Source organism: Topomyia yanbarensis, chromosome 2, assembly GCF_030247195.1.
Source record: "Topomyia yanbarensis strain Yona2022 chromosome 2, ASM3024719v1, whole genome shotgun sequence".
Classification (NCBI taxonomy): domain Eukaryota; kingdom Metazoa; phylum Arthropoda; class Insecta; order Diptera; family Culicidae; genus Topomyia; species Topomyia yanbarensis.
In genome coordinates this window covers 110,308,461-110,329,227 of record NC_080671.1, presented here as the reverse complement: position 1 = coordinate 110,329,227, position 20,767 = coordinate 110,308,461, and the positions used below count along the sequence as shown (strand labels likewise).

The following is a 20,767-nucleotide window of genomic DNA, read 5'->3' as shown; positions in this document are numbered from 1 at the left end:
CAGATGTCTTAAAATTATTTATAAAAAACCATTTATGTACCCTACTATTTTGTTATACAATAGTAATGCCCATAACATTTTACCTTTGCTTGGGTTGACTAACTACCAAACAATAATATACATCCACAATGCTTTGCATAATACTATTGCTCATAATAATCTAGAATTTACAACAGGCATTCGAGTTCACAGCACTAGACAAGCCAATCATTTATTATACTCCAGAGTATCCACGAACCTTGGTCAAAGACGCATTTCTTTCATCGGACCTAAGTTATTCAACCAGCTTCCTACTGATTTAAAGCAAATAACATGTCGCACCCGTTTCCAAGCAAAATTGAAACTAATTTTAAAAAATAAAATAGGAGAATTTTTAATTTAAACTTCGTTCACCACCAATCGAGCTTATTCCTTTAGCTATAATTGGTTAACATTTTTTTAATAAAAACAATTGATAAATGCATTTTTTATAGCAATTAGTAATAAATAAATTTAAATTATTATGAGCTTCCTGCAAAGCTACGATGGGACCCTTAAAAGGATTCTTTTCCGCTGGGTACTCGCCGTAGCTTCTTGTCAAATTTTGTGTTTTGTCGGTCTCGTATTGTTTTTTTTTGTTCTCAGCGTTTCCGCGATTCGTAACTTTGTTTTGTTGTGCTGACCTTTTTTTTTGTACGCTGAGAACTGATGTGTCCACTACCAGGGGGCTCCGTTTGTGAGCTTTTTGGTGTGGGGGTAAGAGGCGGGCTATTAAAAAAAAAAAAAAAAAAAGAAAAAAAAAAATCTTAAATCCAAAGCTCATCGGCTTGTGTTATGCGTATGCCGAAAGAAGAAAACTACAACATTGGCAACAAAGTAAATCCCCCACGAAAAAGGCAAGAGATCCTTAACAACAACAATAAAACTATTGACTTTTTTCGTGCAACCCATCTAGATTTGGTTTTGCAATGCCAAATTCTTCCATCGAAATTGCGATATCGCCTAATTTGGGTGGCCCACTTAAGAAATTTTGACTCAATTCGTATTTGGGAAAATCTGCCCATTTTCAAGATTTTTTGTCCGCCCAACTATTAATGTAGAAATTATATGAGCACCTGGCTCTCAAAGAACTCAACTTTTCGCTCTCGAAACTGTGAGTGGTAATGCATATACCCATATATTGCGCGCGAAAGCCGGTGCACGTGTGCTTTATGCGCATGATTGTGGAATTCCATACCATATGACGAAACCCGACTCGTTTTCCCCATGCTTTGATTATTTTTCCGGGTATGTATGCTTGGCCAGCTGCTGTCAGCGTGCGGTTGCATGGTTGCAGCGGTGTTAGAACCGTCGATTGTCAAAACTTGACAGTTTCAATTTTCCACTATTGGAGAAAATTCAGGAAAATTCAGTCAAGGGGGCAAGTGTAGTTTGTATAGTGAAAAATTGTATTTTTTGTACCAAAGCATTGCAAAATTGATCGCAAATGAAAAGTTGATTGAAAATCGTTCGTATCTTGGATGTTTGTGGTGAAGCTTTGCCAAATTTTCTGCCCGGCCTAGACACTAAGGGGTGCAAAATAAAATATGTCAGCAACCTACAGTCGAGTGGATGAGTATCCAATGGACGACACGCTGGAGTATTTCATAAAGTTTCCATCCCCTAATTTCAAAACCGAAGCGCAGGGAGCGGAATCCGATTATGTGTTTGTTTGCAACGAGACCAATGTTCCGATAGTGCTGCTGCTCGGCTGGGCCGGCTGTCAAGACAAGTATCTTATGAAATATTCTAAAATCTACGAAGATCGAGGGTTTCTATACTGTCAAGTTTTGCATAATCAAACAGCTAAAGGACGATTTTTTAGGCTCATCACAATTCGATATACTGCCCCGGTAGAGGATCTTTTCTGGAAACGGACCGCAATGGTTCAAATAGGGGAGAAGATTCTCAAATTGATCTATGACATGAACTTCGACAGCCATCCGCTGATATTTCATGTGTTTTCCAACGGGGGAGCTTTCTTGTATCAGCATATCGCCCTGGCTAACAGGCGATCGAAGAGGCCGGTACAAATATGCGGAATGATTTTTGATTCGGCCCCCGGTGATAGGAGAGTGCTAGGGTTGTTCCGTGCCATATCTGCCATTTTGGGGAAAGAGAAACGATGCAATGCGGTGGTCTCTGCTGTAATGGCAGTGTCTCTCATTGTCCTGTGGGCTGTTGAAGTAAGTGAGCAGCGGTGTTAGGATAACTCAAACAAACAGCTATATGAACATCATTCTTTTTACAGGACACATTCAATTATTTAAGGAACTTCATTAGACCACTTGGGTATGAAGTGCAGACGAACCCTTCGCACAATTTGAAATACGAAAGCAACGAATGGCCGCAGTTGTACCTTTACTCGAAAACGGATCTACTTATACCATATACGGTAAGTTTTGCAGATGTTAAAATGATAACCTGTTTTAAGCTGTCAAACTTCGTTTGCAGGACATTGAAAAGTTTGCTGCCTATCGTCAACAATGTGGCGTCGATGTGCGGATGGTGTGCTTCGATCGATCGGAACATGTGAAACATTATACGCGACATCCGCAGCAGTACGTCTACAGCGTTTGCAAGTTTATCAACGATTGTTTAACGAACCACTATAACAAGTACCATGGTTAGGCCAAAGACATCACTATATCTGAGCACGTTGTTTGAAGAGTCCTTTCACGAAGGAAACCTATAGGCACTTCGATAGCCGGAAAACGAAACCTTCTCGCCAAATGGAGTAATGCGCAGTTTGAAAATCATAACATTTCCTACTTGTAAACAATTGCCGATTTTAACTCCCAAAAATGGTTCCATATGGCGACTGGTTTTCGCATTGGCCGGAGTTGACAATGAAAGCAATTTTATCTTTCTACATGACAAACTGAAAGCAACAAAATTCATGAAAATGATGTTTAGTTGATGTCTGATTACAAAACTATTCCGTTCCGTTTAAATATAGTATTATAAGAAGCACAAATTGTAAGCAACCTCTGTTGCAAATGCACAATTAACTCTATGTTAACCATCGATTCCAGGATAGTAAGATTACAGATAAGTGCTTTTGCTGATTTAGAATTTAAAATATTTCGTGATATTAACCTCGGATGCCTTTTTACTTTCCAGTAAAATTGTATTATCTCATTGGTGTCATAAAACTAGTCGTTCTCTTGGAGAAAGCAAAGGCTCATAGTCAATTTTTACGTTCCATGTTATCATAAATATTTACGTTATTGTTTTGGTAGGAATAAAAAAATGCGAAAATAAAATAAATTTTAGCAGCAATATAAATTGACTAATTTGAATCAAATGTGACTGATCTTATCACAGTTATCAGCCATTAAAACACTAGTATTTAGTGCAACAAAACCCTACAGTAAGTTAGGTTGAACATTCCTTTAGTCATAATATTCAGCACAGACAAATATGTAGTCATTGACGTGCCCATGGGGGGGGGGGCTAGGGGGGCTTTAGCTTTCCCTAATGTTTCGGGATTTATTTTTAAAAATGATAAGTATGATTATAATGTTGAAGACATACGAGAAATATGTGAAATTTACTGCATATCTAATTTTTTTAAGCAAGCAATGTAATTTGAAAACGCGTCGATAAAAACAAAATTTGACGCAACTTCGTCGAAATCAGGAATCTCTATCAATAACAAGATAAGTGCTGGTGATCAATTTCATTTTTTGCTTAGACTAAAATTTATAAACTTTTTATTGCAAATGATTAATGCTGCCGGTACAGGCATATATGGCGATTCCTGGAGGTATTACATGGAAAGCGATAACAAGTGAAACTTTTAACTTTCTTTCTAAAACTGAACATTAATATTATCTTAGAAACACTTTTGGAATTATATAGATGTTATTTTTTTGGATAACAACTTATTCTAGCTTTATCTTGTTTTCCTTTTAACGACATTAAATTAGGTTGAGATTACTAAGTAGGAAAAGTTATAAAAATTTTAGTCATGAAAGGATTTGGAATGTACAGATAGGAAAGCTGTCAACTCTCATGGGAAACTCTGTTGTTGTCGTCAGACATGTTGGTAGATTTGAGTAATTTGTTGTAACTCTGTCTAGCTTGAGTCCTACCAATAGAAGATAAAGGATAGTCCGGATGATTTAAGGCCTGTTCCTAATGATTCTATTACTTCTAATTTTTCGATCTGTATATTGTGAATCCTCGCTCTAACTTTAGTACTATGGTTCTAAATTTTCATAACTTTCTCTACTAAGTAATCTCTAATTTAATATCGTTAAAAGAAAAAAAGAGAATGTGCAAGAACGCATGAGAAATATGAAAATTTTGGGGCGCATCTTTGAAAAAAGCGGTTTGATTCAGTTTATGGCTTTTATGTCAATCTGTTATATTTTTATTTGAATCTCATTTACAGAAAAAAAATATTGCTTCTGGAAAGATTCCGGTAAATACTTTAGATAACTGAAAAAAATATTAACCATAGTTTAATATTGAATACCAAAAAATATATGTTTAAATTTCTTTTTTTCATGGAAACCATGAGATATATAATTCTGCCTTTAGAACAAAAAGTTTTGAGCAACGACCAACAAGAAATTACCTGATCACGCGCCTCAATATAGCTTTTTTAAACTACTCTTCCCTGTTCTGTTTAGCAAACAACGCGCATTGGCCGAACATTTTGTCGGTGATTACCACAGCATCCTACGAGAAGACAAACGACGCACCATTTTCTTATGACAATACTACTTGCGGGCTTTTCAGATTAAAAGATAAATTGAAGCATGGAGATGTACTTGAAAATACGATACGATACAGCGTACGAAGAAACGAAACCATAATCACATGCTTCTTGGCTTCATGACAGACTTCGGAATTGGCATCGATCACAGATCAGTCGAAGATGACTAAATATAAATTCTTCCTAACTAAATACTAAATATTTACTATTAGTTTTATATTTTTTTTCCAACAGAAAACCGATTTTATATTTTCTACTTGATTCTCGAAGTGGCTCAGAAGTTTTTGTTTGTCTTCATTTTTCTTATAAATCCATTAGAGATTCCCTATACCATGGTTAGAGATTCTTTTATAAATTGAAAAAAATATTTTTTTTGTGAAGATCTAGGCTTACAATGGAAAAAATAATTGTAATTGTAATTGTAATTTATTAAATACATACGGGAACCTTTTCGTTAAAACTTTTACAAGATCAAGGAATCTACATTAGGAGTTTGAACTTAACGGAGAATTTAAGTGTTTACATCAGTATTCCTTTGTGGTGTCAGAATGACAGTCACATCAGTATTCAACTATCTTCAAAACTAAAACCGTCCTATTCAAAGCTTTTTTGAAATTTGGAGTTGTAGCATTCTGATTTCTACCGGAAGACGATTCCAGCGGGACACTCCATACGCGAGTACGCTTTTCCTGGTGTTCGTGGTTTGACGGTGTACGATAAACGATCTTAATCTTTCTATATTGCTACGTCCGAGATGTTGCTGTATATATTGAGGTAACTCTTCATTGTAGCCCTATTACATAAAGCAGCATATCCGGTGATGATAATTCTCCGTGAGATCCCGTCCAAGGATTGTGTTCCGTACATTAGCAGTAGTCTCACGTCGAAAATTGTCGAGAAAATCTATGAAAATTGCGTAGTGAGGCAAAGACTTTTCGAGTGATGTCGTTAACTTGAGTAGTCCTAGAAAGATTGTTGTCCATTCGGAGACCAAGATTCGTTATTGTTTCGGCTATCGGAATCTCCTCACCAACGAAAACGATCTTCGATCGAGCCGCTATCAGACCAGACTTGCAAAAGATGATCGCTTGTGTTTTCTTCGGGTTGGGAAAGAGTTCATTGGCAGCTGCCAACTGTTCGATCGAGTTGAGATCCGCATTCACCATGTTGATCAACACATAGATTTCTTCAATTTTTCCGGGTATGTAAATTTGCAAATTATCTGCATATAGCTGATAATTTTGTAATATATATTACAAATAATAGAAATCCATCGACCGATATCAGTAGCCGTAAGCTATTATCAAAACTTGGCGAGATAGAAAGAGAAATAATATATTTCGTAAATATTTTGATCTGATTACGCAAATTCAGAAGAAAAACTAATTTTCGTTTTTAAAATGATTTTTTATGAATTTTTCCATCTTTCGAGTTCAGTATTTTTTTTATTGATTTTAATAATTTCATTGAAACATTTTTGAGTTTTGGTAAAACTAAATTGGTCTTATAACAACTGAAGTAAGGTAACTTTATAGCAAGCGGCCGGTTAAAATTGAAATAGTTCGTATGTTAAGATTCAATCTAATTTTTTTACCAAATTCTTCGAACATTATTCTGAAAATTTACAAAAAAAAAGTCCAAGTTAGAAACATTTGAAGCTCTGCGAATGTAGAATCGTTGAGCTTCCTCTTATTTGGTACAGTGCGTTTTGTGGTCGGTTCCGAAAGCTCTTAAATGCAATTTGCTTACAACATCTTTCTCTTAGGATCTCGAGCAAAAATTTAAAATAAGTTAATCTTTTCATTGTCACGTAACGTATGCGGAATAAAATTTGGACAAAATTCAAAAGGCAATTTTTTTGTAGAAAACCATTTATTAAATGTTCTCTCTATATGAAAACATTTGTCAGCTTTTTAACTTAATGTAGAGAAAAATTTGACAGTTTGCAGGAACTTTTTGCAAAGGAGTCGAAAAAATTGATGTTGGCATATTTTTAATTTCTTTCTTAATTTTGACTATCATTTTTGTTAGTTTTATGTCGAAAATCTCTGCTTCATATTATCCCCGAAAAACCTCATTTGGACGCAGTTGTGGTTCATTTGGAGGGATATCAGCCTTTTGTACAAAATATATACCATAAACCTCCAATGCGCCAAAACTTTTTTTGGCATAATAGCTATGTGCCAGATTGGGCGTTCGCTGCCATTTTGTTCACATGGTATCTCATAGTGGGTCGAAATTAACACTGGATATTTGAAATAAGTGTTCCTAGAGTAGGGGAACATGGGGAGACTTGACCAGGTTTTCAGCTAAAACTGCATAAATCTCTTAAAAGGCCTTCAATCCCTCAAAAGTTATTGAAATGTAATGTGCAAAGTTATTGTGCGTCTTCATGATTTTTTGCAGAATTTTTAATTTAATTTTCGAAAAGTTACATAAGTTTTTCTGAGATCGTTTTTTGATCAAGTCTCTCCACTGCGGGGAGACTTGACCAAGAGAATTTTGAAAAATCATAACAAAAAATAATGACATAAAACATACTGTAATTATTTTTTCCATATTGTCGAGATCTTTGTGTATCAGTAAAAAATATAAAAGGGTTGCATTTGATAAATTTCGATTTTTTCATGCATTTCTATTTAAGCATTAACTGTACTGGTTGCATTGCATGTTCACACATTACGAAATCAGTCGTACTATTCCTAACTTTGTTTACTAATACTAAAATATATAGACTTATGTTTGAGGGGGAATTTTTTTATGGCGTGATTAACATTAATAGTAGATACCAAAACACAATAAATACCAGGAATTTTGAATCATTCTTCAGCTAATTGCCACTTGGTCAAGTCTCCCCAACATTAGTTATTGCGTTCAATGTTATTCAATTTCCAGTAATAAATATTCCTATGTTCCAATTTGTGTAAAATAATTTCACTGCTTCACAAAGATTAAGATGGTATATTAGTACATTAATAGTAATTAGTAGTCGAGTAGATATGTACATACAAAGTTTGATAAAAAATTACATCATTTAATGCAAATTTATTAATCAGGTTATATTTTCTGTAAGGAAAGGATTTTTCATTCCAAGCTTTTAAAATTACCTTAAGGGATTGAAACAAGTATAAAAATATTTTTGAAAAAAATTTAAGCATCGAATAGAAGACACCATAGCCAAAAATAGAATTTTGCGCTTGGTCAAGTCTCCCCATGTTCCCCTATGACGTTTAGTATGGTGCTTTGCGCAGGGTTGCATTTTTGTTTTAATGCTGGAAGCGTTGTCCAAATTTCATTCCGCATACGTTATATGGAAAAAAGACAGAATAAATTCTGCACAAAAGAAATGAAAACCCGAGAATTGTGATCACAATGTCCAAACCTTTATATGTGCAGTACAAACAGATTTCAAGTAATGTTTGTCTGCTGTCTGAAAGATACCATCGTGTCGTCGAAGCGGTGCCGGAAACTGTGCCAGGACTTCATAAAGGCTTTCAAAGCTAATATAGAACTTTCGGGCATGGATGTGGGAAGTTTTCTCCAAGTATAGGGCTATCAAGCAGTCTGGACCGTAAAGCAAAACATTACGGCTAAAATCACGGGTCTGGAAGTATGATCTGAATCTGAACAAATTTAATAAATGCATCTAAAAGAATGATGAAAGTGTATCACATTTGACATTAAACTGCTTCCGGGATAGAAGCTTTATGTTGCCAAAGATCACAGAGATGTTCTCAAGAAGTATAAAATTATTGTTGCAGACAAGTTTGCCGGAAAAAGTGTGTGATCTTACAGTAAATTTGCAGTTATGGCCACATGACTCCGATTTTCATCACAACCAACAATATGAAACCAGTTATACATCAACAATTGCTTGAAAAGTGTCCAGCGGTTAATTAGGCTCACCGGAACTCTCTCAAGTTTTTGCTAGTTTTGGCGAATAACCACTATAGTAGGAATGCGACGCACAGTTGGGCAGAATGCTACTTTCGACGCTCAAAACCTCCGGCGCCCTAGGTATGTAACATGAAGGTTTGGTGTCTTCAGCAAAGTATTTTGGATAGAAATCTCGACAAACATACGATTACGGCTTAAAAGCCATCTGCCAAAATTCTCTTTGAAAGGAAATTCCGAACAAACCGTTACTGGCTAAGCTCTGTTCATAGTAGTTACCGCAAGAGAAAACTTTTTTCTTTTGCTTACTATAAACATCTGTGATTGGCGTGTAACAGTTTGTCTGAAATTTCATTTCAAAGAGAATTTTGACAGTTGGTTTTTAAGCCGTAATCATATGTTTGTCGAGAAATGAGCATTATTTTGACAACTTTTTTTATCTAGATAAGTAGAAACTGATCTAGAGCAGTTCTATCTTTTGAAAGAGGCGTTCTATCAAAAAACTTTCTTCGGCAAAGCTTTTTTTGTGATATTTTTAGCATATGTACCAAAGACACTTATACTCTATAATCTATGTAGATGGCGCTAAATGACATTTAAAAAAACGCGAAAAAAATGAATTTCAACATTTTTTGGATGAACAAATCTTTGGAAGAACATTTTTTTATTTCTATATCCTGGAAAATATACAATAATAAAAAAGCTCTAAAGAGTGATAAATGTTATCATGGCATTTAAAGGGTATTTTCATCATTAATCTTAAAAAAAAGTGCTTCACAAAATTTGTAATAACCCACGAAGCGGCAGATAGCGGCAGCTGAAATTTTGTTTGTGACAAGTAGAGACCTTTCACTTTATAACTAAGAAGAGAAAAAAGTGGGACAAGGTGGGGCTTTTTCTGCAGGCATATGAAATAAGGAAAAATAGTATATAATTCACGTAAAATAGGTGCTAGTTCGCTCGAGAATTTTTGAGTAATCTAAAGAAATATGAAATAATTTTCTTGTATTGAATTTAAAGCAATTTTATTCAAATGCTGTGCCTAGCCTTTTCTGCAGCTTTTCATATTGTAGTTCGGTCATAAGACAGCGCTTATTCTTTGCAAGAAATGTTGAATTTTTGAACTCTTTCTTACAAAACCTTTTCTCAGTTTTCTATACACGCTCGTTAGAAAGTTTTGTAAAATGAGTTTTACTTACACAAATTCACACTTTTCTTTTAATGCTAATAAATCTGCAACTCGGTTTAGAATGTATAAATTTGTTATTACTATTGTTATTCATCTTATAGTTTATTTCACCTAATCTTAAACTACCAAGACTAGGGTATCAACTAGCCAGACACAAAATTTTAGCTGCGTCGCACATTGAGTAATGATTGCGGAAACTGGCTATTTATCGTAGATGTACATCATTTTCACCTAACCTAAAGGTCTGTAGATAAAAAGCCCTGCCGTTATCTGCCGCTTCGTGGGTTATTACAAATTTTGTAAACCATATTTTTTAATATTTATGATGAAAACACGCTTTAAATATCATGATAACATTTATAATTCTTTGGAGCTTTTTTATTATTGTATATTTTTGAAGAAATAGAAATAAAAAAAATTCTTCCAGAGATTTGTTCATCAAGAATTGTTAAAATTTATTTTTTTTCGCGTATTTATTTTAAATGTCATGTAGCGTCATCTACATAGGTTATAAAGTATAAGTGTCTTTAGTACATATGCTAAAAATATCAAAACAAACACAAGTTTTTTGATATAACGCCTCTTTCAAAAGATAGAATTGATCTAGATCAGTTTCTACTTATCTAGATCAAAACAAAAGTTGTCAAAATAGTGCTCATTTCCATTAAGATATTTTACTGAAGACACCAATCCTCCAGGATACATACCCAGGGCGCTAGAGGTTTTGAGCGTCGAAAGTAGCATTCTGCCCCACTGTGCGACGGTAGGTTGATAAAATCAGTGGTGCATAACATCGGAGGTTTATAAAAACGGGTCGAAACTGTATTCGTAAAAAAATAACAAGTTTACGAATTATCTGGGATTGAAAATGATCAATTTTATAAATTTAAAAAAAATGATATTGCAAAAAACAGGAGGATTATTTTGTGCTAAAATCCCCGAGAATTTTTTTTTCGTGTATGCTTAAAATATTTTATGTTAAATTTAAAGTTAAATGGGATGATAATAAGATACAGAAATACTTTGGTTGCCATTTTTTGCAAAACCAATTTCTAGATTTACGAACTAAATGAAACAACTTAAATTTCAATAACAAAATAAAATAACTGTTTTAAAATCGAACCTTTATCGGAAATCAAGCTGATAATGAAAGCTTATAACTGAAAGTTTTCAAGCTGTTAGAACCCCTCCCCCCCCCTAATGGAAAAGGCTGCGCACGCCTTGTTAAATAAGAGCGCTGTGTACTACCATCAATTTTCAGGTAGCGCAGTGTATATTGTGCTATATTGGCCATGAACAGACAACAATATGTCAAAAACGCGTTTTAGATTGCGCTGATTTTTTTTTTATTTCTGATAAGCCGGGAATTCTACATGTAAAATTCATTTAAGGTTGAATAAAAGCCGTTCCGAAGAAACGCCTGGTTCAGTAGTCTGTGGAGTTCAAGGTTATGAACCCGCTGCACTGTATGAAATGATTTAATTTATAAACCATTCGTACAAAAATAGTAATACGTATATTGTAAAAAATTTCGAAAGATTGGCGCAAATAACAAAAACACGATTTTATGACAACTTTGAAAATCAATATTCTGATTCGTTGCGATGGCGCAGTGGGACACAGATGCAATCTAACAAGACAAAATAATTAGGTTAATGGTATCGTGATATTTTAATCGCGAGTAGTGTAATTTATGTTCATAATTTCAGGGTCAAGGAGTCAAGGTTTACCAGGATGGATCCGCTGGTCCTTGGGTGGTATACTTTCGGCCCAAAAATAAACCGTTAAACAGCATAACTGTTGCATGGGAGCTGACAAAACGTTACTCGGCCGTAACCGAGATTAAAAAGGTTCAATTAAAGTAAAGGTCCGTTAAACTGCGCGTAGTCGTTACTGACTTGAAACAGGCCAATTGTATCGTTAGCAATAGCCTCTTTACGCTGGAGTATCGCGTATACATTTCTTCTCGTGATGTGGAGATCGACGGTGTGGTAAGTGATGCGGGTCTTACTGTCGATGATCTGATGAATAATGGGGTTGGCCGCTCTAAGGAACCTAACCTTCAATCAGTTAAGATTTTGGAGTGCAAGCAATTGCACTCAAAGTCCATCGAAGATGGGAATTACTATCCATCAGACTCGTTTCGCGTAACCTTCGCCGGATCTGCACTTCCGAGCTACGTTGAAGTGGGAGGAGCTCGTCTACCTGTGCGTCTGTTTTTACCGCGAGTCATGAATTGTTCCAATTGCAAGCAGCTAGTTGACACGGCCACCTGTGGGAGAATCCGCATGGACTTTTGACATGCCCAACGTACAAACTTCGCGCGGATAAACTGAAGCGATCCGCCAAAGATCACTCCAGACGCTCTTACGCAGAAATGCTAAAAAGAGCTGTTCCACTTATCTCCGAAAACCCATTCGCTCTCTTGCCAATTGACGATAACGCCTCTAACGACTCTTGCGAGGGGCATTCTTTGGCTCCGCTTGGAAACTCGAGGAAAAGACCTAATCAAAATTCACCTGAGCTTCCTCGTAAGGGTCCTAGGTTGTCCCAAACAAGGGTACAAAATAAAAATAATTCATCAACTGGAAGTGCTGCCACAAATCCGAAGATAATACCTCCTAGTTTTGGGAAATTGAGATACAACCAGGAGTTCCCAGCACTCCCCGGGGCGCCAAAAATCCCAAGTGCTCCCATTTTACAGTCAGAAACTCAACCTAAAACGGGATTCCTTAAATTCTCTGATATTGTGGATTGGATATTCACAGCTTTCAACATTACCGATCCTCTGAAAAGCTTGCTGGTTGCTATTCTACCAACAGTAAGAACATTTTTAAAACAGTTGACTGAACAATGGCCCCTCCTTGCAGCGATCGTATCCTTCAATGGCTGATTTATTAAACGGAATCACGGATCTGATCACAGTGGAACTGCAGAAGTATTATCCCCAAAATTGATTCATTAAAACACTTGCTAGATTACAATAATTGTGATGCCTTTTCCCTTTGTGAAACATGGCTTACTTCTAATATAAACCTCAACTTCCAAGATTTTAACATTATCCACTTGGATCGAGAAGACTCATATGGAGGGGTACTTTTAGGGATCAAAAAGTGCTAGTCCTTCAATCGAATCAATCTCCCTTCGACGCCAGGCATTGAAGTTGTCGCTTGTCAAACAACAATCAAAGGCAAAGATCTTTAGATTGCTTCTATTTACATTCCTCCTAGGGCCATGATGGGATATCGAAGATTCTCCAACGTGATTGAACACTTTCCCTCGCTCCGCCTGCTTGTTGAAGACTTTAACTCTCACGGTACAAAGTGGAGATGTCTGTACGACGATAATCGATCCTCGACAATTCAAAACCTTTGTGACAACTTCAATATGACAATTCTGAACACAGGGGAAAAGACACGGATTCCTAGACCACCAGCGCAAGCAAGTGCATATCTCTATGCTCGACAACGCTATGGTTAGATTGCAAGTGGAAGGTAATATCTGATCCTCACGGTAGTGACCACCTGCCGATTGTAATTGCAATCACCACTCGTTCAAGACCTTCGGAACCAATCAATGTTCCCTATGACCTCACACGAAATATCGATTGGAAGAGCTACGCTGCTGAGATATCCAAAACTATCGATTCAACACAGGTACTTCCCCCGGAGGAAGAATATAAGTTTTTGTCCAACTCGATTCTCGATATCGCGATTCAAACTTAGACGAAACGAGTACCCGACGGGAACACCCAAAAACGTTCTCCCAACCCGTGGTGGGACAAAAAGTGCTCAGACGTGTACGCGGAGAAGGCTGCCGCGTATAAAGCCTTCCGGTACGACGGGTTAGTCGCTAGCTATCGACTGTACGCGATATTAGAAAAGCGAATGAAAAATTTAATGAAAGCCAAGAAACGCAGTTAGTGGCGCCGGTTTGTCGAAGGGCTAACAAGAGAAACATCAATGAGCACTCTTTGGGGAACGGCCCAACGTATGCGAAACCGAAACAGTACTAACGAGAGCGTAGAATATTCAAACCGTTGGATATTCGATTTCGCCAAGAAGGTTTGTCCGGATTCCTCCCCGGCACAGAAAATCTACCGCGCCGCGTCGCCTTACAATACCGCGAACGCAACACCGTTTTCGATGGTGGAGTTCTCACTTGCTCTCTTATCATGTAATAATAAAGCTCCAGGGCCAGACAGAATCAAATTCAACTTGTTGAAGAATCTACCAGACTCTGCCAAGAGTCGCTTGTTGAATTTATTTAATAAGTTTCTTGAGGGTAACATTGTCCCACATGATTGGAGACAAGTGAGTGTCGTCGCCATCCAAAAACAGGAAAACCAGCCTCCGACCACAACTCGTATCGATCGATTGCGATGCTGTCCTGTATCCGGAAGTTATTCGAGAAAATGATCTTGTTTCACCTCGACAATTGGGTCGAAGCAAATGGCTTACTGTCAGATACACAATTTGGCTTCCGCAAAGGCAAAGGGACGAACGATTGCCTTGCGTTGCTCTCAACAGAAATTCAAATGGCATATGCTAACAAAGAGCAGATGGCATCAGTATTCTTGGATATTACGGGGGCTTTCGATTCAGTTTCTATCAACATTCTGTCGGAGAAGCTGCACCAGCATGGTCTTTCACCAATTTTAAATAACTTTTTGCTAAACCTGTTATCTGAAATACAAATGCATTTCTCGCATGGTGATTTATCGACATCACGATTTAGCTACATAGGCCTTCCCCAGGGCTCATGTCTAAGCCCTCTTCTCTACAATTTTTACGTGAATGACATTGACGTGTCAATTCCTGCACGCTAAGGCAGCTTGCAGATGACGGTGTGGTCTCTATTACAGGTCCCAAAGCCGTCGACTTGCAAGGACCACTGCAAAAAACCTTGGACAATTTGTCTGCTTGGGCTCTCCAGCTGGGTATCGAGTTCTCTACGGAGAAAACTGAGCTAGTCATATTTTCTAGGAAGCGTGAACCAGCGAAACTACAGCTTCAGTTAATGGATAAAACTGTTGCTCAGGTTTCAACATTCAAATATCTCGGGGTCTGGTTCGACTCTAAAGGTACCTGGGGATGTCACATTAGGTATCTGAAACAGAAGTGCCAACAAAGGATCAACTTTCTCCGTATAATAACCGGAACATGGTGGGACCCAGGAGACCTAATCAGGCTGTACCAAACAACGATATTATCGGTGATGGAGTACGGATGATTCGGCTTTCGCTCCGTTCCGAGCATACATTTCATCAAACTAGAGAGAATCCAGTATCGCTGTTTGCGTATTGCATTGGGTTTAGAAGTGCTGGCGGGCGTCCTTCCACGTCCTTCCCAAAATCGATTTTGGGAACTCTCGTATCGATTGCTCATTCGATGCGATATTTTGAACCCATTGGTGATTGTAACTTTCGAAAGGCTTGTCGAGCTTAATTCTCAGACCCGATTCATGTCCTTGTCCTTCGATTACATGGCACAGAACATCAATTCATCTTCGTATAACGTTAACCGTGCTCATCTCTTAGATACTTCTTCTCCAACTGTATTTTTCGACACATCCAGAAAGGAAGAGATTTGTGGAATCCCGGATCACATTCGCCCACAAGTGGTCCCAAATATTTTCTATAATAAATACCATCAAGTCGACTGCGGCAAAATGTTCTACACTGACGGATCAACTCTCGACGGGTCCACCGGATTCGGTATCTTCAACGAAAATCTTGCTGCCTCATTCAAACTGATCCTGCTTCAATTTACGTTGCAGAATTAGCTGCCATTCAGTATACTCTCGGGATCATTGACACCTGCCCCGCAGACCATTACTTCATCGTTTCGGACAGTCTCAGCTCCATTGAGGCCATCCGTGCGGCGAAGCCTGGAAAGCGGCGAAGCCTGGGGAAATACGGGAATATCTGAGTGCTTTATCTGAAAAATCTTACCAGATTACCTTGGTTTGGGTCCCGTCACATTGTTCTATTGCGGGCAATGAGAAGGCGGACTCTTTAGCCAAGGTAGGCGCATTAGAAGGCGACACTTACGAAAGACCAATTTGCTTCAACGAATTTTTCAGTATCTCTCGTCAGAGGACGCTCGATAGTTGGCAAACCTCATGGAGCAATGGGCATCTGGGACGGTAGTTACATTCCATTATCCCGAAGGTATCAACGAATGCTTGGTTTAAGGGGTTGGATGTGAACCGGGACTTTATTCGTACGATGTCAAGGATCATGTCCAACCATTACTCGTTTGACGCGCATCTCCGTCGTATAGGGCTTGCTGAAAGTAATCATTGTGTTTGTGAGAACGGCTATCACGACATCGAGCATGTTGTTTGGCTGTGCGCAGAGTACTGTGTTGCCAGGTCCCAACTAATATTCCCTTCGGGCCCGAGGTAGATCACCCTATGTGCCAGTCCGGGACGTCCTGGCAAGCCGTGACCACCCCTATATTTTTCTTATCTATATCTTTTTAAAACCATTGATGTCCAAGTTTAATACATTTTCCCCTCTCTCATTCACAGTAGAATCTCACCAACCTATCCCTGTATCTACAATATGGCATTGCTTCACGAGTCTTCGGTGCATACCCTTCTTGATAACCGTCTACCCAGAACATCATGACATACCTCACATGCAGATGATATAGAGAACATCATGACAGCATCAGAGTGCCAATAATTATCCGAAATATCGACCCTCCCCTCGCTCCTGCGATTACAGGCTGGAAACTACAACACTACAATAAAGTGTGCATACCCGCCACAATGATCAATCAGCAAACGACGATGTCAATTACACAATATGTATCCCACTTGCTACCTTTTTCCTTTACTTACATAAGAGGGGAGCAAGCCGCCCCTAAATACGGCTTTCCCTTCCCCCACTAACATGTGACACGTAATTAAAAAAAAAAGAATTATCGGCTTGTTAAGCTAAAGCATTTGGGCCTAAATAAACGCATTTAAAATAAAAAAAGGACCTGCTCTAGAACTGAAGTTATTGCAATTAGTCTGATTGGATTCCGATGGACCAGTGCTGCCAGGGACAGTTTACGTTGACGACGGAAAATGATTTTTTCATATATCTTCATTATGGTGCAATATTATTGAAAACTGATAAAACTTGTCAATTTAGACTGCCATTGGCTACGTTTTCGTCGTAATTGGACTATTGTAATTATACTACGAGAACTGTATTGAGCATTAGAAGGTAAAAATTGACCAGCTTCTACCAATGCCATGAAAGCACCTATCTTCATGAAAATAAGCTTTTCGTGTTTCTTGACCCAACCGTTTTCAAGGAAAAAAGTTTTGAAACCCTACATGCACTAGAAAAAAGTTGGGCATGAAAGGGTTAAAGTGAAGAGTAACTCTAATTTTATTATTCATCGAGTTGATCGAATTGTTGGATTCGGCGGAGGAATCGCAATAGCGGTTAATCGCAGGATTAAACATTGCGTCATACCGTCTCTTGACACCAAGGTGATCGAGAGTTTGGGTATCGAAGTTGAAACCGATCTTGGTATCATTTTTATTGTTGAAGCATATTTGCCCGTTTAGTGCGCTGGTAAGCAAATTACTAGACTTACAAAAACTTACAAGAAATCGGTCCAAATTCTTCATAATCGGTTATTTTAATGTTAAACACCGATCCTGGAATAATGCTCAAAGCAATTCCAATGGTAAACTACTTTTTAATGATTGCTCTGCTGGTTATTATTCAATTATGTTCCCGAATGGATCTACGTGCTGTTCGTCCGTAAGGAATCCATCAACAATTGATTTGGTTTTGACTGATCTTCAACTTCTTATTCGCTTGAAGAATGTTCGCAGACGTCAATATCAACGTTCTCGTGATTCAGCTATGAAATGTATCTATCAGGACCAGTACGCGGGGGCACACTGGACCTTGGTCAGGGGATGGATATAAATCCATACCAAGGGCATGTTTAGGAATGTTTCAGTTGTAGTTTCATAATTTGGACAGTTCTATAAAATAAAACTGAAAAATTTAAAACTAGAACTTGTCCCCAGTAGTTTTAGCGGGTGCTCTATTCAGTTTAAAATTCATTTCCCGCCATGCCCTTACGTTAGTCAAAATATGATCCACTGTCCTTACGAAGGATGGCTTGAATTGTTCAGACTTATTGGTAAACCACCTATAAAATGTGAGTAGGTAGATTGTTATTAGTTAAAACACAGAGAACAGACATATAAGCTAGAACAAACTTTCCCTGAAAACCTGTGTAAACATTTAAATGAAAATACGTTGAAAATCACCATCGCATACATATTCGCATGCGTGAGTCACCATTGCATCCAAGTTTGCATACAAGTCCCGTATAGCGATTGCTGGCCAATCGAAGTGCCGACCAGAGGCAAGTTGCTACTTGCTCTTGTCATTTCAAAGCGACAGTTTAATTTCTCAGTGGTTAAAATGTATCATTTAGTTCATTTTCTATGCCTTTCAAGTCGGTTATAATGAACAGTGTACCAAACGTCCATTGATTAATTTAACAAAGAAACCTACCGCTTAGCTTAGCTTAGTTGACCGTACATGAGTTTCCCGTGATTGATTAAAGCCTGTTGAAATTGCATATTGAACCAATTGTATGATGCTTGGGAGTAGTACATCATACTCAAAGTGCAACCTGAAGAGATTAAATTATAATATGACCAATAACGTAGTTTTATTAAAAAGAACTGGCTTATTTTGACACATCTACAGATCGCTTGCCACACAGAAAACTTTTTGTGTAATTCGACATCTTCAACTTAGGCCCATTCAAAAAATTTCTTACATTAAAGTTTGCTATTTTAAATACGAGTTTTAAACCAAATTGATTACTTGGCGTGGAAGAGCCGGTATATTAATATATATGCTGCTACTTAGTGTAGAATTAGACTTCATCCTTTACGGCTATTGTACAACCACCAGAAGAAACCTAAAACGTTGGTACGCAACCGGAAATAGCGAATATGAAAAGATCAGTGATTTACTAAATATACAATGGATAAAGGCTATGATGCAAAACCTTAAGGTCAGTCCAGGTTAAGTTTTCGGTACGGTATTGACCTTAACCCAGGAACTCCTAGCATGTTGTTAGCCGCCTCTTACCAGGTTCCACCTGGTTCTATTCTTAGCTGAAAAATACAAACAAAAATTTAGCCCTCAGAGCACCACACGGCTCATTAGCAAAAAAATCTACTGCAACAAAAAAACCCTGTTTTAATCCACCTAGTGGTGCAATTGTGCCTTTCTCATTTATCAAAGCTTTGATTTAATAGCATTCAATATAACATTGTGGAAATATCTATTACATTCTCATTACACTTAGTAAGTATATATGAGTGCTAGACTACCATGAACCTGATGAGCACCATGTCGACGCTGACACTCTTGAAACAACAAATATATAATATTTAATTAGCTTAATGAGCGTGAGTTCAATTTTGTCTTCATGTTAACACATTGTGAAATTGTGCTGGGGGAAAGTTGGGGGATAAATAGTGGGAGGGGAGGATGCGTTGGGAACAACCTAACATATTTTGGTATACGGGTGAGCGAAGGAAATGCGGGTGTGAGGTTGGTCTGAGATGGTGGGGCGGATGAGAGAGTTGGGGAAGGGTGTGGGAGGAAGGGGAGAGAGATGGATGCAACACTCAAACGCATATTATACCTTCCATTTGAGACTAGGTTAGTGAAAATTGTTTCAATCATCACCGAAGTGGCTTTAGTTCTGTAATATGTCCGGAACCCGGGACTTACAGAATTACCCATGGTGTACAAATTATTCTAAGAATCTTTGATTCACTATCAGTGAATACTATCAACAGTATTCCCAAACGAACATCGAACACCATGTTCGCTCTAGTTCTGTGCTTATCTTATACCCTCATTTCGTGCGCAAACTCGAACGCGCTAATGCGCACCAAAACACGTGCACGTGTTCGTTTGCACATCCGAACCCCATGTACGTACGCGGTGTTCGTACACACAGGATCCTGACACTAGTTTTCATTTTCTCTCACTCATCATCACTAGCATTGACTCATTCTGTTTTGTGTTTGCCTTTCTTGTGTACGCACACGGCGTACGTACACGGTGTTTAAACCTAAGTTTGCACATCGTTCGCTTGGGTTCGGTGTTCAATGCAAACCTTTACACAAAGGCAAAGCATGTTTGAGGTTGAACGCGTGCATGAAACTTTGTACACTCGTGCAAATTTGTCGATTTTCATGGCAAGAGTGACTATCAATGAGGTATTATGATTGTACCGTTTTATATTAGAAATTTCTTTGTGACCGTAATAACCAAACTGCAACTCCGGAACCAAAAGTCAGTATCGAATGAAATTCAGTAGCAGTCAATGAAAGTATTATATCTCCTCTTTCTGCTTCCAACTTTATTACAGAGTCTATCTTCTGACCTCGCACAAAGCAGAAGCAAAAAAATCGCTACGCTGTAGCAGGCTATAATTGTATCGTTACCCCCGGCTGCGGAGTGAAATGAGTTTGCCAAGTGAAAAAAAGTGCCCGTGCTACGGGATAACACGATTTCGATCGATTTCAATAAAACTCGTGTTAGACCCACAGTGCAGGAAGTGGAACAATTAGTTAAGATTAAAGTGGAGCCTAATCTCGCTGAAGTTACGTACATTCAGCTGCACCACGTTAAAAACTGTGTTTTGATCACATTTAGAAGTTTAGCATAGGCAGAGAACTTCATTGCAAAGAACAACATGCAACACGAGCACGAGGTCGAATTTAATAACACCAGAATCAAGATCCCCGTGCATATGGAGAACGACATGGTGGACGTGCGTATCCATGATTTGGCACCGCGCACTAGGGAAGATTACATCAAACGAATCATGGATATGGAGAAGTTGAATCTATTACGAATGACTCCTGGAGACATTTTTTCA

General features: G+C 38.0%; 1 protein-coding gene across 1 annotated transcript; it reads left to right on the top strand.

The window, feature by feature from the left end:
• Positions 1-1,290: 1,290 nt before the first annotated feature.
• On the top strand, positions 1,291-3,294 carry LOC131679173 (transmembrane protein 53-B). Its single transcript, XM_058959813.1, has 4 exons — positions 1,291-1,789; positions 1,844-2,204; positions 2,270-2,413; positions 2,473-3,294. The coding sequence occupies exons 1-4, from the start codon at positions 1,566-1,568 to the stop codon at positions 2,647-2,649; spliced, it is 906 nt and encodes a 301-aa protein (XP_058815796.1). The 5' UTR covers positions 1,291-1,565; the 3' UTR covers positions 2,650-3,294.
• The last annotated feature ends 17,473 nt before the right edge of the window (positions 3,295-20,767 follow it).

Coding starts and splice junctions, on each gene's coding strand:
- LOC131679173 (XM_058959813.1), top strand. CDS start 1,566: ATGTCAGCAACCTACAGTCGAGTGGATGAGTATCCAATGGACGACACG. Junction 1,790..1,843: donor AAAATCTACGAAGATCGAGG/GTTTCTATACTG, acceptor ACGATTTTTTAG/GCTCATCACAATTCGATATA. Junction 2,205..2,269: donor TTGTCCTGTGGGCTGTTGAA/GTAAGTGAGCAG, acceptor TTCTTTTTACAG/GACACATTCAATTATTTAAG.